This window comes from Ornithorhynchus anatinus, chromosome 8, assembly GCF_004115215.2.
Source record: "Ornithorhynchus anatinus isolate Pmale09 chromosome 8, mOrnAna1.pri.v4, whole genome shotgun sequence".
NCBI classification, from domain to species: Eukaryota; Metazoa; Chordata; class Mammalia; order Monotremata; family Ornithorhynchidae; genus Ornithorhynchus; species Ornithorhynchus anatinus.
Genome location: NC_041735.1, coordinates 68,305,927 through 68,325,406, shown reverse-complemented (window position 1 = coordinate 68,325,406; position 19,480 = coordinate 68,305,927). Strand labels below are relative to the sequence as shown.

At 62.5% G+C, this 19,480-nt stretch overlaps 2 protein-coding genes across 7 annotated transcripts in view; one reads left to right on the top strand and one right to left on the bottom strand.

Annotated features, from left to right (window-relative positions):
* GLCCI1 (glucocorticoid induced 1) overlaps positions 1 to 2,438 on the top strand; it is a 32,526-nt gene extending 30,088 nt beyond the window's left edge. For all 3 annotated transcript variants that reach the window (XM_029070532.1, XM_039912843.1, XM_029070531.2), the window contains exon 8: positions 305 to 2,438. In XM_029070532.1, the coding sequence (XP_028926365.1) occupies positions 305 to 644 (340 nt within the window). In that variant the 3' untranslated portion in view covers positions 645 to 2,438. The remainder of the gene's footprint in view (positions 1 to 304) is intronic.
* Positions 2,439 to 7,163: 4,725 nt separating this feature from the next.
* ICA1 (islet cell autoantigen 1) overlaps positions 7,164 to 19,480 on the bottom strand; it is a 36,366-nt gene continuing 24,049 nt past the window's right edge. For 3 of the 4 annotated variants that reach the window (XM_029071204.2, XM_029071205.2, XM_029071202.2), the window contains exons 7-14: positions 17,410 to 17,535; positions 16,992 to 17,090; positions 16,376 to 16,482; positions 13,902 to 13,951; positions 12,060 to 12,134; positions 11,807 to 11,851; positions 9,019 to 9,324; positions 7,164 to 7,403 (exon numbers count right to left, since the gene is read on the bottom strand). In XM_029071204.2, coding sequence (XP_028927037.1) covers positions 7,282 to 7,403; positions 9,019 to 9,324; positions 11,807 to 11,851; positions 12,060 to 12,134; positions 13,902 to 13,951; positions 16,376 to 16,482; positions 16,992 to 17,090; positions 17,410 to 17,535 — 930 coding nt within the window. In that variant the 3' untranslated portion in view covers positions 7,164 to 7,281. The remainder of the gene's footprint in view (positions 7,404 to 9,018; positions 9,325 to 11,806; positions 11,852 to 12,059; positions 12,135 to 13,901; positions 13,952 to 16,375; positions 16,483 to 16,991; positions 17,091 to 17,409; positions 17,536 to 19,480) is intronic. The other variant, XM_039912942.1, reaches the window with a different exon arrangement.

Here is a 19,480-nt window from a genome sequence, read left to right as displayed (position 1 = left end):
TCGGCCCGAGAAGTGTGGCGGGACCACACGCGGGTTTCTCCGCCCGTGGGCGGCGGCCCCCGGCACGGGCCGGGCCCGCCGGCGGCCCCGACCCGTCCGGGTGCGGACGGCCCACGGCGCGGCCTCCCCCGGGCCGCTCCCGCCGGCGGCCCGCTCCCTCCCTCTGCGGGAAACGGTCGCCCCTCACCCTCGGTACGCCCGCTCCCGCCTTTACCGTCGTAGCCGCCCGGAGACCGTCTCCCGGCTGAGCCCTCCGGCCCCCCGTCGCCGGCCCCGCCCCCCGACCCCGGCCTTCCCGTTTCAGGTCTCGCCAGCCCGGCTCGGCCCCCCTGTTCTCGTGCCCCGACAAAAACAAGGTGAACTTCATCCCGACGGGCTCGGCCTTCTGTCCGGTCAGGCTGCTGGGGCCCCTCCTGCCCGCCTCGGACCTGATGCTCAAGGGCTCCCCCGGCTCGGCCCCGGGCTCGGCCCCGGGCGCCGCGGCGGACCACCTCCCCGAACGGGGCTCCCTCTCCTCGCCCGCCGGCCAGCCCGGCCCGGCGGACCCCCCGGAGGGCTCCGGCCCCCTGCCCGGCCAGCAGCAGCAGCAGCAGCAGCAGCAGCAGCAGCGCCCCGCCTCTTCTCACCACTACGTGCTCCTCTAGGGGCCTCTGCCCACCCCCCGGGATTAGGGTCCGTCCAGACCCCGGACGCCCCATCCGCGGGGAGGGCGGACCTCATCGTCCCCCGCCCCCGGAGCCCCCCAGACCCAGCTTCTCCCGGGGGCTTCGCGCGCCGTCCCCCCCCGAGGGTCACGAGTCCCGGCCGACTCCGCTCCTGGGCTTCGGTTTTCGTACGCGGACTTTTCCTTCTTCCTTCTCTCTGCGAAAACAAAGCGAACGGAAAAAAAGGGGGGAAAAAAAGCCTCCCCGCCCGGCCCCCGGGCAGTCGAAGCGGAGATCCCGCGTTCCGTCGTCCGTCCGGTCCGCGGGGCCCGGAGCCGGACCGAGATTCCCCCGGCCCCGGGCCCGCGGTCTAAATAAGCTGTCGCGCGACCCCGGGGTCGCCCACCTGGATCGAAAACGTGTCGCCGCGTCCCGTCCTCCTGGACGGTCCCGCGCTCCGGGATGATGTTTACAGATGATCCAGGCGTCCGTCACGAACGTGCGTAAGACGTCCGATGCAAAAAAGAAAAGAAAAAAAAAAGGCGGTGTCTCCCCCCCCTCCCCCCCCCGCCCCCAACTGGCCTCGCTATTCAGGTACTTCTGTAGAAGTGTAAACTCAGGTAACTTGGAATGTATATCCCAGGTGGGGATGGAAAAGCTGACGGAACAGCGTATCCCGCTTTGGCCTTTCCTTGTCTTCTGCGTCAAGGCTTTCCTCATTCCAGCCCACTCCGTGGGATTCGGACTCGCGGGGTCGAGGGGAGGGCGTCCGCCCCCTCCACCTCCTCCGGGGCGGCCTCCGGCCGTCGCCCGGGCGACGGCCGTGGGGCCGCGGGGACCAAGATGGGGTTCCGGGCCGCGAGCTCCCCCTCCGGGGCCCGCGGGGGGTCGCGGCGGCCCCGGGGTGGGTCGGGGAGACCGTCCGGGAAGCGGGGGGGCGCCGAGGGATGCCCCCGTCCCCTCCTCGGCCCGCCCGCCACCCGCCCTGCCGCCGGGCTCTCTCGGCTCCGGGGCCGAGGTGGCGGACAGAGCGAGCCGGCCCGTAAAGCGGGACCACAAGAGCCGGGCGGGAACCGGAGCTCGCGCTCGGCTCAGCCGGGACCACCCCCCTCCCGCCCTCCCACGGACACGCGCATCCATCCGCACGTTCCCCGCGGGCGCCCTCGGCCGGCCGCGGCCCCGCTGGGGGGACGCCGACCCCCCAGCCGGGCTCCGCTCCCCCAGCCACGCTCACCTTGAACACTAACAAACACGCTCAGGACTTCTTCACAAAAAGACTCCCTTTCGTAGACGAAGGTTAAAGGGGGGGAAAACGACCCGTTCGGGAAGCGGCCGCGAGCCGGGGCCGGGGGATGGACCTCGATCCCTCCGGGGGTGTCGGGAGACCCCTCTTTTCCTAGACCGACGCGCTCTGACGTACGACGTCGACGGCGGCCGGTCACGCTCTCCTTTTCCCCCGGGGCCCCGTAGGCGGCGTGCCGCCCGTCGGGGTCCTCGGGGGACCCGGCGCGTGTGCGGGAGCGAACGCTTTCGCCGTGGAGATTCCCCGGGAGACGCCGTGGAGTTCAAACGTAAAACCTCCCCCCGGCCCCGGAGACGAGTCAGACGGCGTTAGGATTTTGTACGTAGGCGGGCCGTTGGCCGGAGCCCCGGCGCGCGACGGTATTCCGCTTCCCGGAAATAAGGCTTTACACGAGGAGGTGTGTGGCTTGGGTTTTGTATTTTTTTCAGTATAGAAGTTCCTGTGTCTTATTTAAAATAAAGTTATTAGTTAAAAAAAAACCCAAAACTCAACCGGGCTAGAGGGTTGTTTTCGTTTTTCGTCGTTTGGTTTTTGAAATGGCGTTCGTTTAGCGATGCTGCCGGGCACTCTAATGCTAATATTATTAATAGTAATAATTGTGGCATTCGTTAAGCACTAAGTGTCAAGTACTGCTCCGGGCGTTGGGAGATGGCTTCTGCCTTACAAGACGGAGTCACTCCCGCTCACCCCAGTTAAGCGCTTACTACGTGCCAGGCACCGCAGTGAGCGCTGGAGTCTTGCCTTATGCCCGTCTAGGTCCAAGTTAATTTGGTCGGACGCAGTCCCCGTCCCTCACAGAGCTCACGGTCTTCATCCCCGTTTTCCAGATGAGGTAACCGAGGCCCAGAGAAGTGAAGTGACTCGCCCGAGGTCCCACGGCAGATCAGCGGCGGAGCCGTACTAAGCGGCGGCACAGATGGGAAGATGATCGGGTTGGACACGGTCCCCGTCTCTCAGTCCCGATCTCCGTTTTACAGACGAGGGACCGAGCGTGTGTCCGGGTGTGTGGTGGATGGGCGGGCGGGGAAGGGGCAGTCACACGGGCCAAGCCGGCGCTACGGGAGGCGGACGTTTGTGGAGGAGTGGCGGGGGTGCTTCGGGGGGGGGGAGGGGGGGGGACGGACCCGATTCCCTCCCGAAGGCCCTCTCCCCACGAGGGGGAAAAACCCTATGTTTTTGGAAACCCAACCGATTGGCAGACTTGGAAAACTCAGTCGAAATCAGAGAACCCAAACTTCCCGTCCAAAGAACCGAGAAAGAATCGTCTGGTCCAGATTTGAGAATCACCAGCTCGATCGTTGTGCGTGGAGCAGGGTTCTAAGCGCTTGGGAGAGTAATGATAGTAATATCATGGTGATACGTGTCAAGCGCCTACTTATACTCCAGGCGCCGTATGAAGCACCGGGGTAGGTACAAGACACTCGGGTCGGATACGGTCCGTGTCCCAGTCTTAATTTCCATTTTACAGATGAGGGAACTGAGGCACAGAAATGAAGCGACTCGCCCAAGGTCACCCAGCGCACAAGTGGTGGAGCCGGGGTGAGAACCCGGGTCCTCTGTCTCCCGAGCTCTCTCCACTAGGCCACCCTGCTTCACACAACGGAATTAGGAGACACGTTCCCGTGCCCTTAACGAGCATACCGTCTAGAAGGGGGTGTGCGGGGAGACAGACGCCGACAGAGATGAATAAGTAATTTACGATATCGGCTTCCTCACCTCCCGCCGTAGCCTAAACCCCCGCGCCCAGCTCCTTTATCCCGGACCCTCCGTCGGGGCTACCCAGGACCCCCGTGCCGGGCGGGAAGGAGTCAAAGGCCCACGATCAAGCGATCAAAACGTTGATCGACGACCGCTTGACTGCCCGGGGACCTCGGACGAGTCACTTCTCCGCACCTCACCTCCTCCGGAAAATGGCGATGAGGACCGTGAGCCCCACGTGGGACCACCTGATTACCTTGTATTTACCCCAGTGCTTAGAACAGTGCTTGGCCCACAGTGTTTAACTATCATCATCATCATCATCATCATCATCATTAATAACTGCGTGGAAGAAGGCAATGGTAAACCACTAACGTACCTTTACCAAGCAAACCCTACGGACGCACGTATCGGATCGACTTTGCGGCGGAAGGTGGCCATTCATTAGACGGCGCGTCCGTGGAGTCGCTTTGGGCCAGAGACGACTCGACGGCATCTGAACGGGAGAGGCCGCGCGCGGCACTTGGAGAGGACGACGCGACAGGAAACGGACACGTTCCCTGCCCGCAAGGAGCTGACGGGTCGGTGCCGAGGAACGGTGAGAGCGGAGGGCCCGGCAGAGACAAAGCGAACGGCGGCCGAACGGGGAATCGGGATGAAGGGTTCACAGCGGGTTACTACAGGGAAAACGCGAGGGCGTCGGATGGCCCGGGGAGGGTCGGGGGTGTCGGAGGGTCCGTGCCGGGTCACTGGCGGGGAGAGGGGGGTGGGCGGGGGACGGGCAGGGGTTTCGGAGGGTCCGGGCCGGGTCGCTGGGGGAGAGTCACCCAAACTCACCATGTCCAAAACAGAGCTCCTTGCCTTCCCACCCGAACCCTGTCTTCCCCCTGATTTTCCCGTCACCGTCGACGGCACCGCCATCCTCCCCCGTCTCACGAGCCCGTAACCTCGGCGTCATCCTTGACTCCGCGCTCTCGTTCAACCCGCGTATTCAGTCCGTCACTGAATCCCGTCGGTCCTTACGCAACATCCTCGGCGATCCTTCGCAACATCGCTAAAATCGGCCTTTCCCTCTCCATCCGAACTACCACGATAATCCAAGCACTTATCCTATCCCGCCTCGAATACTGTATCAGCTTCCTTGCTGACCTCCCGGCCTCCCGTCTCTCCCCACTCAGATGGTTTTTCTGCAAAAGAGTGCCACGTTTCCCCCTCCTCAAGAACCTCCAGCGGTTGTCCAGCCACCTCCGCGTGGAACGAAAGCTCCTCGCCGTCGGCTTTAAAGCCGTCCGCCGCCTCGCCCCCTCCGACCTCGCCTCGCCGCTCTCCTCCTCCATCCCAGCCCGCACGCGTCGTTCCTCTAACTCCAACCTTCTCCCTGTCCCTCCGTCTCACCTGTCTCACCGTCGACCTCTGGCCCACGTCCCGCCTCTGGCCCGGAACCCCCTCCCTCCTCAGATCCCCCAGACAATGACTCTCCCCGCCTTGAAAGCCTCATCCAAGGCCCGTCTCCTCCAAGAAGCCTTCCCTAAGGCCCCCAGTTCTCCTCTCCGCCCGCTCCCTTCCGCGTCGCCCCGGCTCGCTCCCTTTATTCCTCCCCTCTTCCAGCCCTACACCTCTTCTGGCCAGATCGGTCATTTTATCTATTGATGTCTGTCTCCCACTCTTGATCGAAAGCTCCTTCTGGGCAGGGAATGTGTCTGTTATACTATTATTATACTCTCCCCAGCGCTTAGTACAGCGCTCTGCACATAGATGGTCGGTAAATACGACTGATCGATTGAGCACGGAGGGGCATTAATAATATTGTTGGTATTCGTTAAGCGCTTACTACGTGCAGAGCACCGTTCTGAGCGCTGGGGTAGATGATACAGGGGAATCAGGTCGTCCCACGTGAGGCCCACAGTTAATCCCCATTTTACAGATGGGGGAACTGAGGCACAGAGAAGTTAAGTGACTCGCCCACAGTCACCCGGCTGACAAGTGGCAGAGCTGGGATTCGAACTCATGACCTCTGACTCCCAAGCCCAGGCCCTTTCCACTAAGCCACGCTGCTTCTCCTAGACCGCCGGGAGAGGGAACATCCCACAGGTAGGAGGAGCTGAAAAAGCAGCGTGGCCTGGTGGAAAAAGCCCGGGCCTGGGAGCCAGAAGACCTGGGTTCTAATCTTGGCTCCATCACTTACCTCTGTGTGACTCTGGGCACATCCCTTCCCTTCTCTGTGACGGTTCCTGTTCTTCCCCCCTCCTTAGACCGTGAGCCTCCTTGTGGGGGGACCCGATGATGGGGGTCTCTCTCCTCTCATGCCCTCGGCTCCACGGACGCCTCTCCCCCAGCGGGCCCCGCTCTCCATCTGCCATCGTCCCGGCAGTGGATCCACGGAGTTTTCTTGGGAAAAATCCGGAAGCGGTTGACCGTCGCCTTCCCCCGCGCGGTCAACTCGAGTCTCCGCCCTCGACTCTCTCCCGGGCCGCCGCGCCCCGGCCCGGGGGAGTTTCGACCGGTAGCCGACGGCCCGCCCCTCGCCGGCCAGTGCCCGACCTAGGAATGGACCGGACGGGCCTCCGCTTGACTCTCCCGTAGCCGAGACTGGTAGACGACTGGAAACTCTCCAGCTGCCACCCCGAGATGGATAGGATGCCCTCTACAAATACCGTTAAAAAAGAAAAGGCAGCAGGCCCGAGGCTCGGGTATCCGGTGCCCCCTCCTTGAAACCGGCTCTGCCTCAGAAGCCAAGAGGAGAACCCCCTTCCCCCAGCGTGGGCTCCGCTCTCAGCCCGAGGGGCCGGGGCCGCGGGTACGTGTCCCTCGCCCCGCCCGTTGATCGACGGATGGATCGCGGCCCCCCCCCCCGCGCCCTGGCTCGGCCAGCCGAGCACGGCGACCACCACGATGATGATGGGATTCGTTAAGCGCTTCCTCTGTGCCGGGCGCCGTTCTAAGCGCCGGGGTGGATACAAGCAAATCGGGGTGGACCCGGTCCCTGTCCCACGTGGGGCTCACGGTCTCCTTTCCCCTTTCACAGACGACGTCCCTGCGGCCAAGAGAATAATAATGACGATGGTTTTTGTTAAGCGCCTACTATGTGCCGAGCACCGTTCTGAGCGCTAGGGTAGATACGAGGTCATCGGGTTGTCCCACCTGGGGCCCACGGTCTTCATCCCCATTTTACAGATGAGGGAACGGAGCCGTACGGAACTGAAGTGACTTGGCCAGAGTCACTCAGCCGGTAAGTAGCGGGACCGGGATTAGAACCCACGACCTCCGACTCCCACGTTGCTTCTCCCAAGTGAAGTGACTTGCCCGAGGTCACCCGGCAGACGAGAGGCGGAGCCGGGGTTAGGACCCGGGACCTTCTGACTCAGGCCACTGCGCCACGCTGCTTCAGCGCCCCTCGGTGCCAAACGGGCCCTCACCGCGGCGGCGGGGGTTGGCGTCACGGGCCTTCGGGCCCACCCGACGGGACCGCCCCCCCCCCCGCCCCCTCCGCCGGCCCGACGCACGGGTCGTCCCGGAAACGGGCTTGACCGTTGGCTTTTATTGATCCGGGCCGGACCCCCGCGCCCGCCCGGCCGCCCACCCCCCGACGGCCGGGCGGCGGGAGCGCGGGTCCCCCCCCCGAGGTGGGCGGCGGCCTCAGGCGTTGAGCAGCTCGTGATCTTTCCCCGTCTTCCCCACGGCGTCGGGGTTGGACAGCGGGTCGAGGTCGGCGAAGAGGCTGAACCAGGACGTCAGGTCCTTGGGGTTCCCGGAGGGGGCTGGGGCCGGGGGGAGAGAGAGGCGGGGGGGTGAACGGCGGGCCGAGGGTCCCCGCCCCCCGGGCCCCCCCCCGCCCGTGGCGGCCCTGACCGCGGCCCCCGGTGACCCCAGCGGGGGCGAGGGGGAGAGAGAGAGATGATGCTGGCTCACCTCTGCCGGGAGGCTTGCCGGGGTTGGCGTCGCCGGGCCGGGGGCCGGGGGCCGGGGGCCGGACGTCGCCGGGGGCCCACCCTGGAAAGCGAACCACGGCGCCGTCGGGCCGTGAGCCTCGACGGCCCCAAATCGGCCCCTGTGTGGTCCCTCCTCTCCCTGCCCCCCCGTCCTCCACACCCCCAGACCGGGCATCGTGGCCTCCACCCCCGGTCCTCGACCGGGCTCTGCATTTCATTCGTTCATTCGATCGTATTTATTAAGCGCTTACTGCGTGCAGAGCGCTGTACTAAGCCCTTGGACAGTACAATCCAGCAATAGAGACGATCCCTGCCCACGAAGGGGCCACGGTCTAGAGGGATAGCGATAATGCCGCTATCCGTTGAGCGCTTACGACGAGCCAGGCACTGTTCTGAGCGCCGGGTCAGATACGAGGTCATCAGGTCGTCCCACGTGGGACTCATGGTCTTCATCTCCATTTTACGGATGATGTAACTGAGGCCCAGAGGAGGGAAGTGACTTGCCCGAGGTCACCCAGCAGCAAGTGGATTAGAACTCGGGACCTTCTGACTCCCAGGCCCGGGCCCTACCCACTCGGCCACACTGTTTCACATCACGGTTTCACCCGTCCCGCTCCCCTCGGTGCCGGGCCGGGCACCCCGCCGTCGTCCGAGTCCCGTCAATTGCAGTGTCGTGACTTAGCGGCAGGACCCCGGGCTCGGGAGTCAGAGGGCGTGGGTTCTAATCCCGGCTCCGCCACTTGTCAGCTCTGTGACTTCGGGTGAGTCACTTCTTCACTTCTCTGTGCCTCAGTTCCCTCCTCTGGAAAATGGGGATGAAGACTGTGAGCCTCACAAGGGACGACCTGATTCCCCTGTGTCTACCCCAGCGCTTAGAACAGTGCTCTGCACATAGCGCTTAACAAATACCAACATTATTATTATTACTATTGTTGTTATGATTCTCTGGGCCTCAGTTCCCTCATCTAGAAAATGGGGATGAAGACCGTGAGCCCCCCGTGGGACAATCTGATGACCTTGTATCTACCCCAGTGCTTAGAACGGTGCTTGGTAAGCGCTTATCAAATACCGCCATTATTATGATGATGATTATTATTAGCGTCCACCCGGCACGCACGCACACACCCAGCCGGACTTCAGGACAATATCGGCGTGTGAGTACTCAGAGCCAACCGTAGCACTTGTGTACACGTCTTGTAAATCCAATTCCTTAAACACCCAGGAGCAAGATACCCATTCCCCAGGGGTTTATACTCCAGAGGAAGAAAAATGGTCCCGGGCACAAGTGTGGAAGGGGCGCTCCCTACTTCATTCGGTCCGACTTTTCGAGCGCTCGCCGCGTGCGGAGCACCGGACCGAGCGCTCCCTACCGACCCCCTCCACCCCGACCTCCATCCCCGCGGCGTCGGGGCGGGACCGGGGCGCCCCTCCCGCTCGGACCTACCATCCCCCGAGGGCGGCGGCATCTGCGGGTCGCGGCCGGACTGTTCGAGCAGCTGGGAGGGCAGGAAGTCCGCCAGGCCCGGCGGCGTGTCGGCGTCCCCGGGCGCGGAGGCGGGGGCCGGGGCCGGGGCCGGGCCGTCCCCGAACACGGCCGTCCACTCCCGTCCGAAGTCCCCCTCGTCCAGCGCCGACGCGTCCAGGATCTGGCTCAGCAGGGCCAGGTCGTCCGCGTCCACCCCGGAAGGCTCCGTGGGGGCCGGCGGGGGGCCGGGGGAGCCCGGGGGGAAGGGAGGGCCGCCGGCCCGCCCTGGGAAGGAGAAGAAGAATCGTCACCATCACCACCGTACTCTTTAGGGGCTTCCTCCGCGCCGGGCACCGTACTCGGCGCCGGGACGGATGGGAGCCGGTCGGGTCGGACCCGGTCCCTGTCCCACGTGGGGCTCGCCGGCTCCACACGGGGAGACGGACGTTAACGTGAGCGACGGTGACTCTCCCCCGCTTCGGAGCCTTATTGAGGGGGCATCTCCTCCAAGAAACCTTCCCTAAGAACCCCCCCGGCCAACCTTCCTCTTCTCCCGTACCCTCTGGCCTCCGGGAGCTTCCTGTCCCGGTGCTTAGTACGGTATCAGGTCCCTACTAAGTGCTTAACGATACCGCCGTTGTTATTACTATGATTAGTAGCAGTGATGCGGGCGGGCAGGCGTTATGTCCAGATGGGAGCAGGAGGAATAATAACGTTGGTATTTGTTAAGCACTTACTACGTGCCAAGAACTGTTCCAAGCTGGGGGTAAATACACGGTCATCAGGTTGTCGCACGTGGAGCTCACGGTCTTCATCCCCATTTTCCAGATTGAGGTCGGTGAGGCACAGCGAGGTTAAGAGGCTTACCCGAGGTCACGCAGCGGACGAGTGGCGGAGCCGGGATTAGAACCCACGTCCTCTGACTCCCAGGTCCGGGCTCTTCCCACTAAGTTACGCTGCTTCCCAAGCGCTCGGCACAGTGCTCCGCACCCAGTAAGCGCTCAACAGAGAAGACCGACCGGGGGCTCGTCCGAGCGCTGAGTTCGGCGCTCGGCAGGTAGTAAGCGCTCGGTGAATCCCATCGACGACGGTGACGGATAACAGAGCTAGTTGGTAGGGCGGCCGCCCGCGGGGAGGAGAGCCAGGGCGCCCGCCGGCACCGCATCCCCCGGCCCGCGGGCGGGCCGAGCCTCAGACCCTGCTTGGGATTCTCCTCCTCCTCTTCTTCCTCCTCCTCCTCTTCCTGCCCCTCCTCCTCCTCTGCCAACGCCAGGGCTGAAAGTCCCGGGCCTCCTCCTCCTCCGCCAGTGCCCGGACTAAGCCCGCGGCCTGCTCCTCCGCCACCTCTTCTGCCAGCTCCCGGGCTAAGTCCCGGGCCCACTCCAGGGCCACCTCCTCTTCCTCCTCCACCAGCGCTTGGCCTGAGTCCCGCGCCCGCTCCGGGGCCTCCTCCTCTTCCTCCGCCAGTGCCTGGGCTAAGTCCCGGGCCGCTCTTGGGCTTCCTTCTTCTCCTCCGCCAGCGCCCGGGCTAAGTCCCGGCCCCACTCCTGGGCCTCCTCCTCCTCCGCCGCCGGCACCGGGCTAAGTCTCGGACCCACTCTTCCTCCTCCTCCTCCTCCGCCAGCGCCCGGGCGAAGTTCCGGACCCGCTCTCGGGCCTCCTCCTCTGCCAGCGCCTGGGCCTAAGTCCCGGACCCACTCCTCCGCCATCTCCTCCTCGTCCGCCAGGGCCGGAGCTGAGTCCCGGGCCCGCTTCTCCTCCTCCTCACCCTCCCCTGCCAGCGCCCGGGCTAAGTCCCGCTCCCACACGGGCTCCTGCCCCGGCTCTCGCAGCGGCAGCGGCTCCCGTTCCCGCTCCTCGGTCCTTTCTCCCTCCTGCTCTCCCTCTCGCTCCCACAGGGCGATGAATGACCGAACGGCCCACGGGTAACGAGGAAGGGAAACTGCGAAGCCAACTCCCCGTCACGCCCGGCAACCGGGAGAGGCTCGTAGCGGGGGCGGCCCGTCCCCCGGATCGATCCATCAGTGCTGTTTACTGAGGTCTCACTGGGCTTTCCCAAGTGTATCGAGTAAGATCAGTCGACACGATCCCTGGAAGCAGCAGGGTATAGCGGCTGGAGCCCGGGCCCGAGAGGCAGAGGATCATGGGTTTTTATCCCGGCTCCGCCACTTGTCCGCTGTGTGAGCTTGGGCCGGTCACTTCGTTTCTCTGGGCCTCGGTTCCCTCATCTGTCAAATGGGGACGAAGACTGGGAGCCCCACGTGGGTCAGGGACTGTATCCAACCTGATTTGCTTATATCCACCCCAGCGCTTAGTAGTAAGCTCCACAGTAAGTGCTTAACAAATACCAGAGTTATCGTGGCTTAGTGGAAAGAGCTCGGGCTTGGGAGTCAGAGGTCATGGGTTCTAATCCTAACTCAGCCACTTGTCAACTGGGTGACTTCGGGCAAGTCACTCAGCTTCTCTGTGCCTCAGTTCCCTCAGCTGGAAAATGGGGATGAAGACTGTGAGCCCCAAGTGGGACAACCTGATAGCCTTGTATCTGCCCCAGCGCTTAGAACAGTGCATGGCACAGAGTAGGCACTTAACAAATACCGTCATTATTATAATTATTAGATGGGGATTGTCTCCACCCTGATGATCTTGCACCTACCCTACCCGAGCACCACAGCGCTCGGCTTAAAGGGAATGCTCAACGAGGACCAGAATTGCGATCGGGGCGGTCGGCGGGAGTCGGGGGGGGGGGGACGGGGGACGGGGGACTCACCCATCGGCTCGGGCTTCAGGTCCAGCAGCTGGTCGGTGGCGACTGCTTTCAGAGGGGAGAGCAGAAAGGGTTGGCTCGGTGTGGGCAAGGAACGGGTCTGCTCCTGGACTCTCCCCAAGCGCTTACTTAGCACAGTGCTCTGCACACAGTAAGCACTCGATGAATACCACTGACTGACTGGGCGTCCCTGGCCCAGCAATGACGCCCCTGCCCTCTCCCCCAGCCGGAGAAGCGTTGTTGAAGGAGAAATCACCTCTTGGATCCCCTTGCGGCCTGTAGCTCCCTTCTCCAGCCTGAAAGTTGTCCCGCCTGCCGTCTTCCGCCGTGCCTGAAAGACACCGAGCGGGAGGGTGGTTACCGAGATGGGCACCTAGCACAGCGCTCTGCACAAGGTAAGTGCTCAAATAACACCACTGAGGTCTTTTTTATGCCATTTAAGTGCTTATTATGTGCCAGGAACTGTACTAAGTGCTGGGGTGGATACAAGCTGATCAGGTTGGACACAGTCCCTGTCGTTCATTCAGTAGTATTTATTGAGCGCTTACCATGTGCACAGCACTGTGCTAAGCGCTTGGAATGGACAATTCGGCAACAGATAGTGACAATCCCCGCCCACTGACGGGCTCACAGTCTAATCCCTGTCCCGCACGGGGCTCGCCATCTTACACCCCTTTGTACAGCTGGGGAAAGTGAGTGAGACAAACGCATTTACTGAGTGCTCCCTGGGCGAGTACGATAGAACAGACACATTCTCTGCCCACAACGAGCTAGACGTTAATAGAAATGAATAAATAAATGACAGGTATGGAATTAAGTGGTGTGGGGCTGGGAGGGGGGATGAATAAAGGGAGCGAGGCAGGGTGACGCAGAAGGGAGCGGGAGAAGAGGAAAGGAGGGCGCAGTCGGGGAAGGCCTCCTGGAGGAGGTGGGCCTTCGGGAAGGCTTTGAAGCGGGGGAGAGTCACTGTCTGGTGGATTGGAGGAGGGAGGGGGTTCCGGGCCAGAGGCGGGACGTGGGCGACAAGTTGGCGGTGAGATAGACGAGATGGAGGCCGAGTGGGAAGGTCGGCATTAGAGGAGCGGAGCGCGCGGGCCGCGTCGGAGCGGGAGAGCGGCCAGGTGAGGTAGGAGGGGGTGAGGGGATGGACGGCTTTCAGGCCGACGGTGAGGAGTTTCTGTTTGATGCGGAGGTTCTTGAGGAGAGGGAAAAGGAGGCACAGCCACGTGAAGCGACTTGCCCAAGGTCACACAACAGACAAGTGGCGGAGCCGGGATTAGGACCCGGGTTCTCTGACTCCCAGGCCCGGGCTCTTTCCACTAGGCCACGCTGCTCCCCCTCTAATGCTCCTCCCTGGGCCTCCATCTCATCCATCTCCCCACCGACCCCTGGCCCGCGTCCCACCTCTGGCCCGGAACGCCCTCCCTCAAATCCCACAGACGACTCTCCCCCGCCTTCAAAGCCTTACTGAAGGCCCGTCTCCTCCAAAAGGCCCTCCCTGACTAAGCCCTACTTCTCCTCATCTCCCACTCCCTTCTGCATTGCCCTGACTCGCTCCCTTTGCTCTTGCCTGCTCTTGGACCTCCCGCCCGACCAAATCCACAGGACACCTGCTCCGTCGTCACTACCGCGGCCCTCTTAAAAAAAAAAAAATTCCAACCTCCTCCAGGAAGCCTTCCCCGCTGTCGGAAGTAACAAGGACGGAGCTCGAAAACCACTGGTCCCAAAGGACGGGCAGATCGACGGACCGATGAACCCATCAACCCTTGGACCGAGCGAGTAACGGAGCCCAGTGGATCACGCGCTTGGATTTCCTCCCTTTCTTCACCCCTCTCTCGGCCCCACACCGCTTACGTCCGCATCCGTCATTTATTTCTCTTCATGCCTGTCTTCCCCACTGTACTGGAGGCTTGCTGTGGGCAGGGGGATGCATCTGTTATATTATTACAGTGCCCTCTCCCAAGCGCTTAGTACAGTGCTCTGCCCTCAGTAAGCTCTGACGGACCAAGGGCCCAACGGCGGATGAAGCGACCAAACCGGGAGAGCGATCCCGGGCCCGAGGGACCTTCTGATTTTCCTCCACAGATGCGAAACTTACTCAGACAGGGGGATTCGTTATTGTGGTTTTCCTCATCTAACAGAATCAGCCTAAAAAGGAAGAGAATGAGAAAGGAATTATCATCATCATCACTAAGTGCCGTCGAGTCGTTTCCGATTCACGGCGACTCCACGGATGTACTTTCTCCGGAACGTCCCGTCCGCTGCCATGACCCGCAACCCTTCTGACGGTTCTTCCTTTATCGTATTTACGGTCTCTATCCATCTAGCTGCCGGTCTGCCTCGTCCACGTTTTCCCTGGACTTTTCCCGGCATTAGTGTCTTCTCCAGAGAATCCGTCCTCCTGACTGTGTGTCCGGACTACGCTCATCTAAGCCGAGTCATCTGGCCTCCCGAAGACCACCTGGGTTTCACTGGCTCTAAAATCCATTTGTTTGTTTTTCGGGCCGTCGGTGGCGTCGGCAAAAGCCTTCTCCGACACCACATTTCAAAGGAATCGGTGTTCTTTCTAGCCCGTTTTCTCACCGCCCGGCTTTCGGACCCAAACGCGGTCACTGGAGACACCACAGCACGGTTCAAACCGTCCGAAGGCCAAGGAGCGGATCGGCCGACCGGGACAGATGGGACTCTGCCTCGGGCGGAGAGGCGGGAAGACCCCGACGGGCTGGGGATGAAGGCAGTGGGCTCAAGGTGCCGGCTTCCGGACCCCCTCTCCCGGCCCACTCAAATCGGGGCCGTTTGGGGCTCAGTTCAGTTCCAATCCCGGTTGGCAGCTTGTAATGGTAATAATGATGAGGGTATTTGGTAAGCGCTTACGATGGGTCAAGCCCTCTTCCGGGCGCTGTGGTGGACACGGTCCCTGTCCCACCCGGGGCTCTCCGTCGCCCCCCCCCCCCCCCATTCTACAGATGAGGGAACTGAGGCCCAGGGAAGTGAAGTGACTGGTCCGAGGTCGCCTAGCAGACAAGCGGCAGAGCCGGGATTAGAACCCAGGTCCTTCTGACTCTCAGACTTGGCGTCTTTCGAATCCCGGCTCTGCCGCTTGTCAGCTGTGTGACTGGGGGCAGGTCACCTCACTTCTCTGTGCCTCAGTTACCTCATCTGTCAAATGGGGATTAACTGTGAGCCTCACGGGGGACGACCTGATCAGCCGGTATCTCCCCCAGCGCTTAGAACAGTGCTCTGCACACAGGAAGCGCTTAACAAATACCAACATTATTAGGCCCAGCCGCTCCTGTAGCATTGGGTAAAGTGGGGCGGGGACTCTTACTTAGTTCCTCTGGGCTGTGAGCTATTGTCCTCTCCCAATTGCTTAGTACAGTGCTTTCCACACTGTAGGCGCTCAATAAATACAGTTGAATTTAGATCTTCCAGGAGTGAGCCGGAAGAAAATTTTTTTTTCCCCCCACACGGTATTGGTTAAGCGCTTACTACGTGCCAGGCGCCGTTCTAAACGCCGAGGTAGGTATAAGCTACTCGGGTAGGACCCGGTCCCCGTCCCACATGGAGCGCTCGGTCTTAATCCCCATTAGCCGGATGAGGGAACCGAGGCCCGGATGAAGTGAGGCGACTTGACCGAGGCCCCGCGGCAGACAGGTGGCGGAGCCGGGATTAATAATAATGACGTTGGTATTTGTTAAGCGCTTACTATGTGCAGAGCACTGTTCTAAGCGCTGGGGGAGATACGGGGTCATCAGGTGGTCAGATGGAGAAGCGGCGTGGCTCAGTGGAAAGAGCACGGGCTTTGGAGTCGGGGCTCATGAGTTCGAATCCCGGCTCTGCCACTTGTCGGCCGTGTGACCGTGGGCGAGTCGCTTCACTTCTCCGTGCCTCGGTTCCCTCATCTGTAAAAGGGGGATGAAGACCGTGAGCCCCACGTGGGACGACCCGATTCCCCTATGTCTCCCCCAGCGCTTAGAACGGTGCTCGGCACATAGTAAGCGCTTAACAGATACCAACATTATTATTATTAGGTGGTCCCCCGTGAGGCTCACAGTCAATCCCCATTTTACAGATGAGGTAACCGAGGCACCGAGAAGTGAAGTGACTCGCCCGCAGTCACACCGCTGACAGGTGGCAGAGCCGGGATTGGAACCCAGGTCGTTCGGACTCCCGAACCCGGGCTCCGCTCAGTCAGTCGGTCGTATTTACCGTGCGCGGAGCGCTGTGCTGAGCGCTTGGGAGAGCACGCTAGAGGGGGTAGACCTGTTCCGGGCCCACGCTCCAAGACCCTTAAAGTCCGAAGGAAATTTAACGGGCAGATGGCAAGGAGCCAACTCGGTCGGGCGCACGTTGGAAAGGGGGCTGTCCGCCCACCCCCGCCCCACCTCCCTGGGGGTGCTGCGGTCGACAGAGGGGTGGGTTTCGGGGACACGGGGTGGGTAGGGGGGACCGGATGCTCGTTAGAGGCCCGGTTCCCTCGTACCCCCCGGGCCCGGACCGGCGGGCGTGCCCGCTCCTGGGACCGCGGACCCTCCCGCCCGCCCGCCCCCGGGGGCGCCGCCCCCGACTCACCGACAGTCCCGGTCGGCGGCCGCCGGGTCGTCGGCCGTCGGGCCCCGGGGCGGCTCGTCCTGCCTCTTGGCCTTCTCGGTCAGCTTGTCGAGCGGGTCCTGTAAGCTCTGCGGGCCCCCGTCCGGAGAGAGGGAGAACGAGACCGCGGAGTCGGACCGGCAATCCACGGGCTCTCCCGGGGGATCCGCGGGGCGCCGCTCCCGTGCTAAGCGCCGAGCTGGGCGCCGGGGTCACGGTCTCGGGAGGATAGGGGTGGAGGCCGCATTTCGCAGATGAGCAGACTGAGGCCCGGAGAGGCCCTGACGGTCTGGGATCCGAACCCAGGTCCTCTCATTCCCAGCTCCCGGCTCTTTCCGATAGGCCGAGCTTTCCTTTCTTTTCTGTTTTTTAGGGTATCCGTTAAGTGCTTACTACGCGTCGCCGTGGTTCTAAGCGCTGGGGTAGGTACAAGTGAATTCCCCGTCCCCCACGGGGCTCGCGCTCTTCACCCCCGTTTTCCAGACGAGGGCACCGGGAAGTGAAGCGCCTCGCCCGAGGTCACGGGGCAGACGCGGGGCGGCGCCGCGCCGGAGGACCCGGGCCCCCTCCCGCCGGGCCCCCGGGGTCGGAAGGTGACCTTGAGCGTGGTGAAGTGGTAGGGCTGGTAGCCGCTGAAGCTCTCGTGGACGGCGGCCATGGTGTGCGAGGTCTTCTCCCAGAAGTGCAGCAGCGTCGTCTGCCGGGGGCGGAGAGGGACCCGCGCGGTCGGCCGGCGGGCTCGCCGGGCCCCCCGGCCCCCGCTCCCCCGACCTTCTGCCGAGCCCATCCCGGCCCAAGACCCCCACCGGGCCCGGCCACCCCCCGGTGTCCCCACGGAGGCTCGGCCCGCCCGGTCCATCGGCTCGACCCTCTGCGTCGACTTTCCGGCCCCCCGCGGCGTCCCCGACGGAGCTTCGGCGGAGCCGGCCCGCCCTCGACCCCGCCGGTCACCCGGCCGGCCGGCCCCCCCCCCCCCCCCGGGTCCGCGGGGGGCCCCGGCGGGCGGCGGGAGGCACCTGGTAGGCGGTGAGCACGTGGGACAGGAGGTTGCAGCGGCTGGCTCCCAGGAGGTCCACCTTCTGGCACACGTCCGTCTTCAGGCGGTCGAAGTTGACTTTGGCGTGGCGGACCTGGGCCTGGACCTGCGAGGGCGAGGCCGGCGCTGACCCCTCCCCGCCGAGGCCGCGCGGCCCGGCAAATCCTCCCGGCCGGGCGCTCGCTCTGCGCGGACCGCTCGGGTGGGGACCACGGAACGCGTCCCCCGCCCGCGGTGCGCTTACGGGACGGTCGCCTCCGGCTCTCGACGGCTGGGGGCCGTCACTGCTATTTATCGAGCGCCTGAGTTTGAGGCTCCGTCTTAAGCGCTCGGGAGGAGACGACCCAAGTGTGAGACGTGGTCCCCGCCCTCGATCGAACGATGGCGTTCATTGAGCGTTTATTACGTGCAGAGCACTGTACTGAGCGCGTGGGCGACTACACCACGGTCCTCTAGACTGTCAACTCCCGCTCTCGATGCGGGGGGGGGGGGGGGTGGCTGCGGGCGGTCACTGCTATTTATCGAGCGCCTGAATTTGAGGCTCCGTCTTAAGCGCTCGGGAGGAGACGACCCAAGTGTGAGACGTGGTCCCTGCCCTCAGTCGATCTAACAGTAGTATTGATTGAGCGTTTATTACGTGCAGAGCACTGTACTGAGCGCGTGGGCGACTACAACACAATCCTCTAGACCGTGAGCTCGTTTTGGGCAGGGAATGTCACTCTTTCTTGCTGTATCGTTGTCCTTCCCCAAGCGCCGGGTACAGTACGAGCGAATGAACACACCAGAATTAGACGGCAAACTCCCTGAGGGCAGGGATTGTGTCAGCCGATGCTGTTGCATTTTAAGGACTGTGGTATTTGTTTGGCGCTTACTACGTGCCAAGCACTGTACCGAGCGCTGGGGTGGCTCCGAGATCGTCAGGTCCCACGTGGGGCTCGCGGTCCCCCGCTCGGGCCCGGGGACATTGTGCTCCCCGGCTCGGCCCTGGGGACGACGCGCTCCCCTGCTCGGGCCTCTGCCCCGTGCCTGCTGTGGGACCTTGGGTGAGTCACTTCACTTTTCTTAGACGTTATAAATGTCTTATTTATTCACGTTAACGTCCGTCTCCCCCTCTAGCCCGGAGGCTCGTTGCCGGCAGGGGACGTTTCCGCTGATTCCGCTGCACCGTGTTCTCCCGAGCACTTAGAACAGTGCTCTACACATAGTAAGGGTTCAGTAAATACCGCCGATTGATCGATTCTCTGTGCCTCGGTGTTCTCACCGGAGATATGGGGATTTAGTACTTTTTTTTTCCTCCCTTTCGTTCATTCAGTCGTACTTATTGAGCAGCAGCGTGCTTATTGAGAGGAGCAGCGTGGCTCAGTGGAAAGAGCACGGGCTTTGGAGTCGGGGCTCATGAGTTCGAATCCCAGCTCTGCCACTTGTCGGCCGTGGGACTGTGGGCGAGTCACTTCACTTCTCCGGGCCTCGGTTCCCTCATCTGTAAAATGGGGATTAAGACCGCGAGTCCCACGTGGGACGACCCGATTCCCCTGTGTCTACCCCAGCGCTTAGAACGGAGCTCGGCACATAGTAAGCGCTTAACAGATACCAACATTATTATTGAGCACTTACTGGGTGCAGAGCCCTGGACTAAGCGCCTGGGAGAGGCTCGTGTGGGACAGGGACCGTGTCCACCTGATTAGCTTGTATCTCCCCCAGCGCTTAGTACAGTCCCTGGCACCTAGCAGGCATAAACAGCCTGGCTCAGTGGAAAGAGCCCGGGCTAGGGAGTCAGAGGTCGTGGGTTCTAATCTCGGCTCCGCCGCTTGTCAGCTGTGTGACTTTGGACAGGTCACTTCGCTTCTCTGGGCCTCAGTGACCTCATCTGGAAAATGGGGATGAGGACTGTGAGCCCCATGTGGGACAAACTGATCACCCTGCATCTCCCCCAGCGCTTAGAACGGGGCTTGGCACCTAGTAAGCGCTCAACAAATACCATCATCATTATTATTATTACGGCGGTCTGAACACAGTAAGAGCTCAATAAATACGACTGAATGAATCTATAA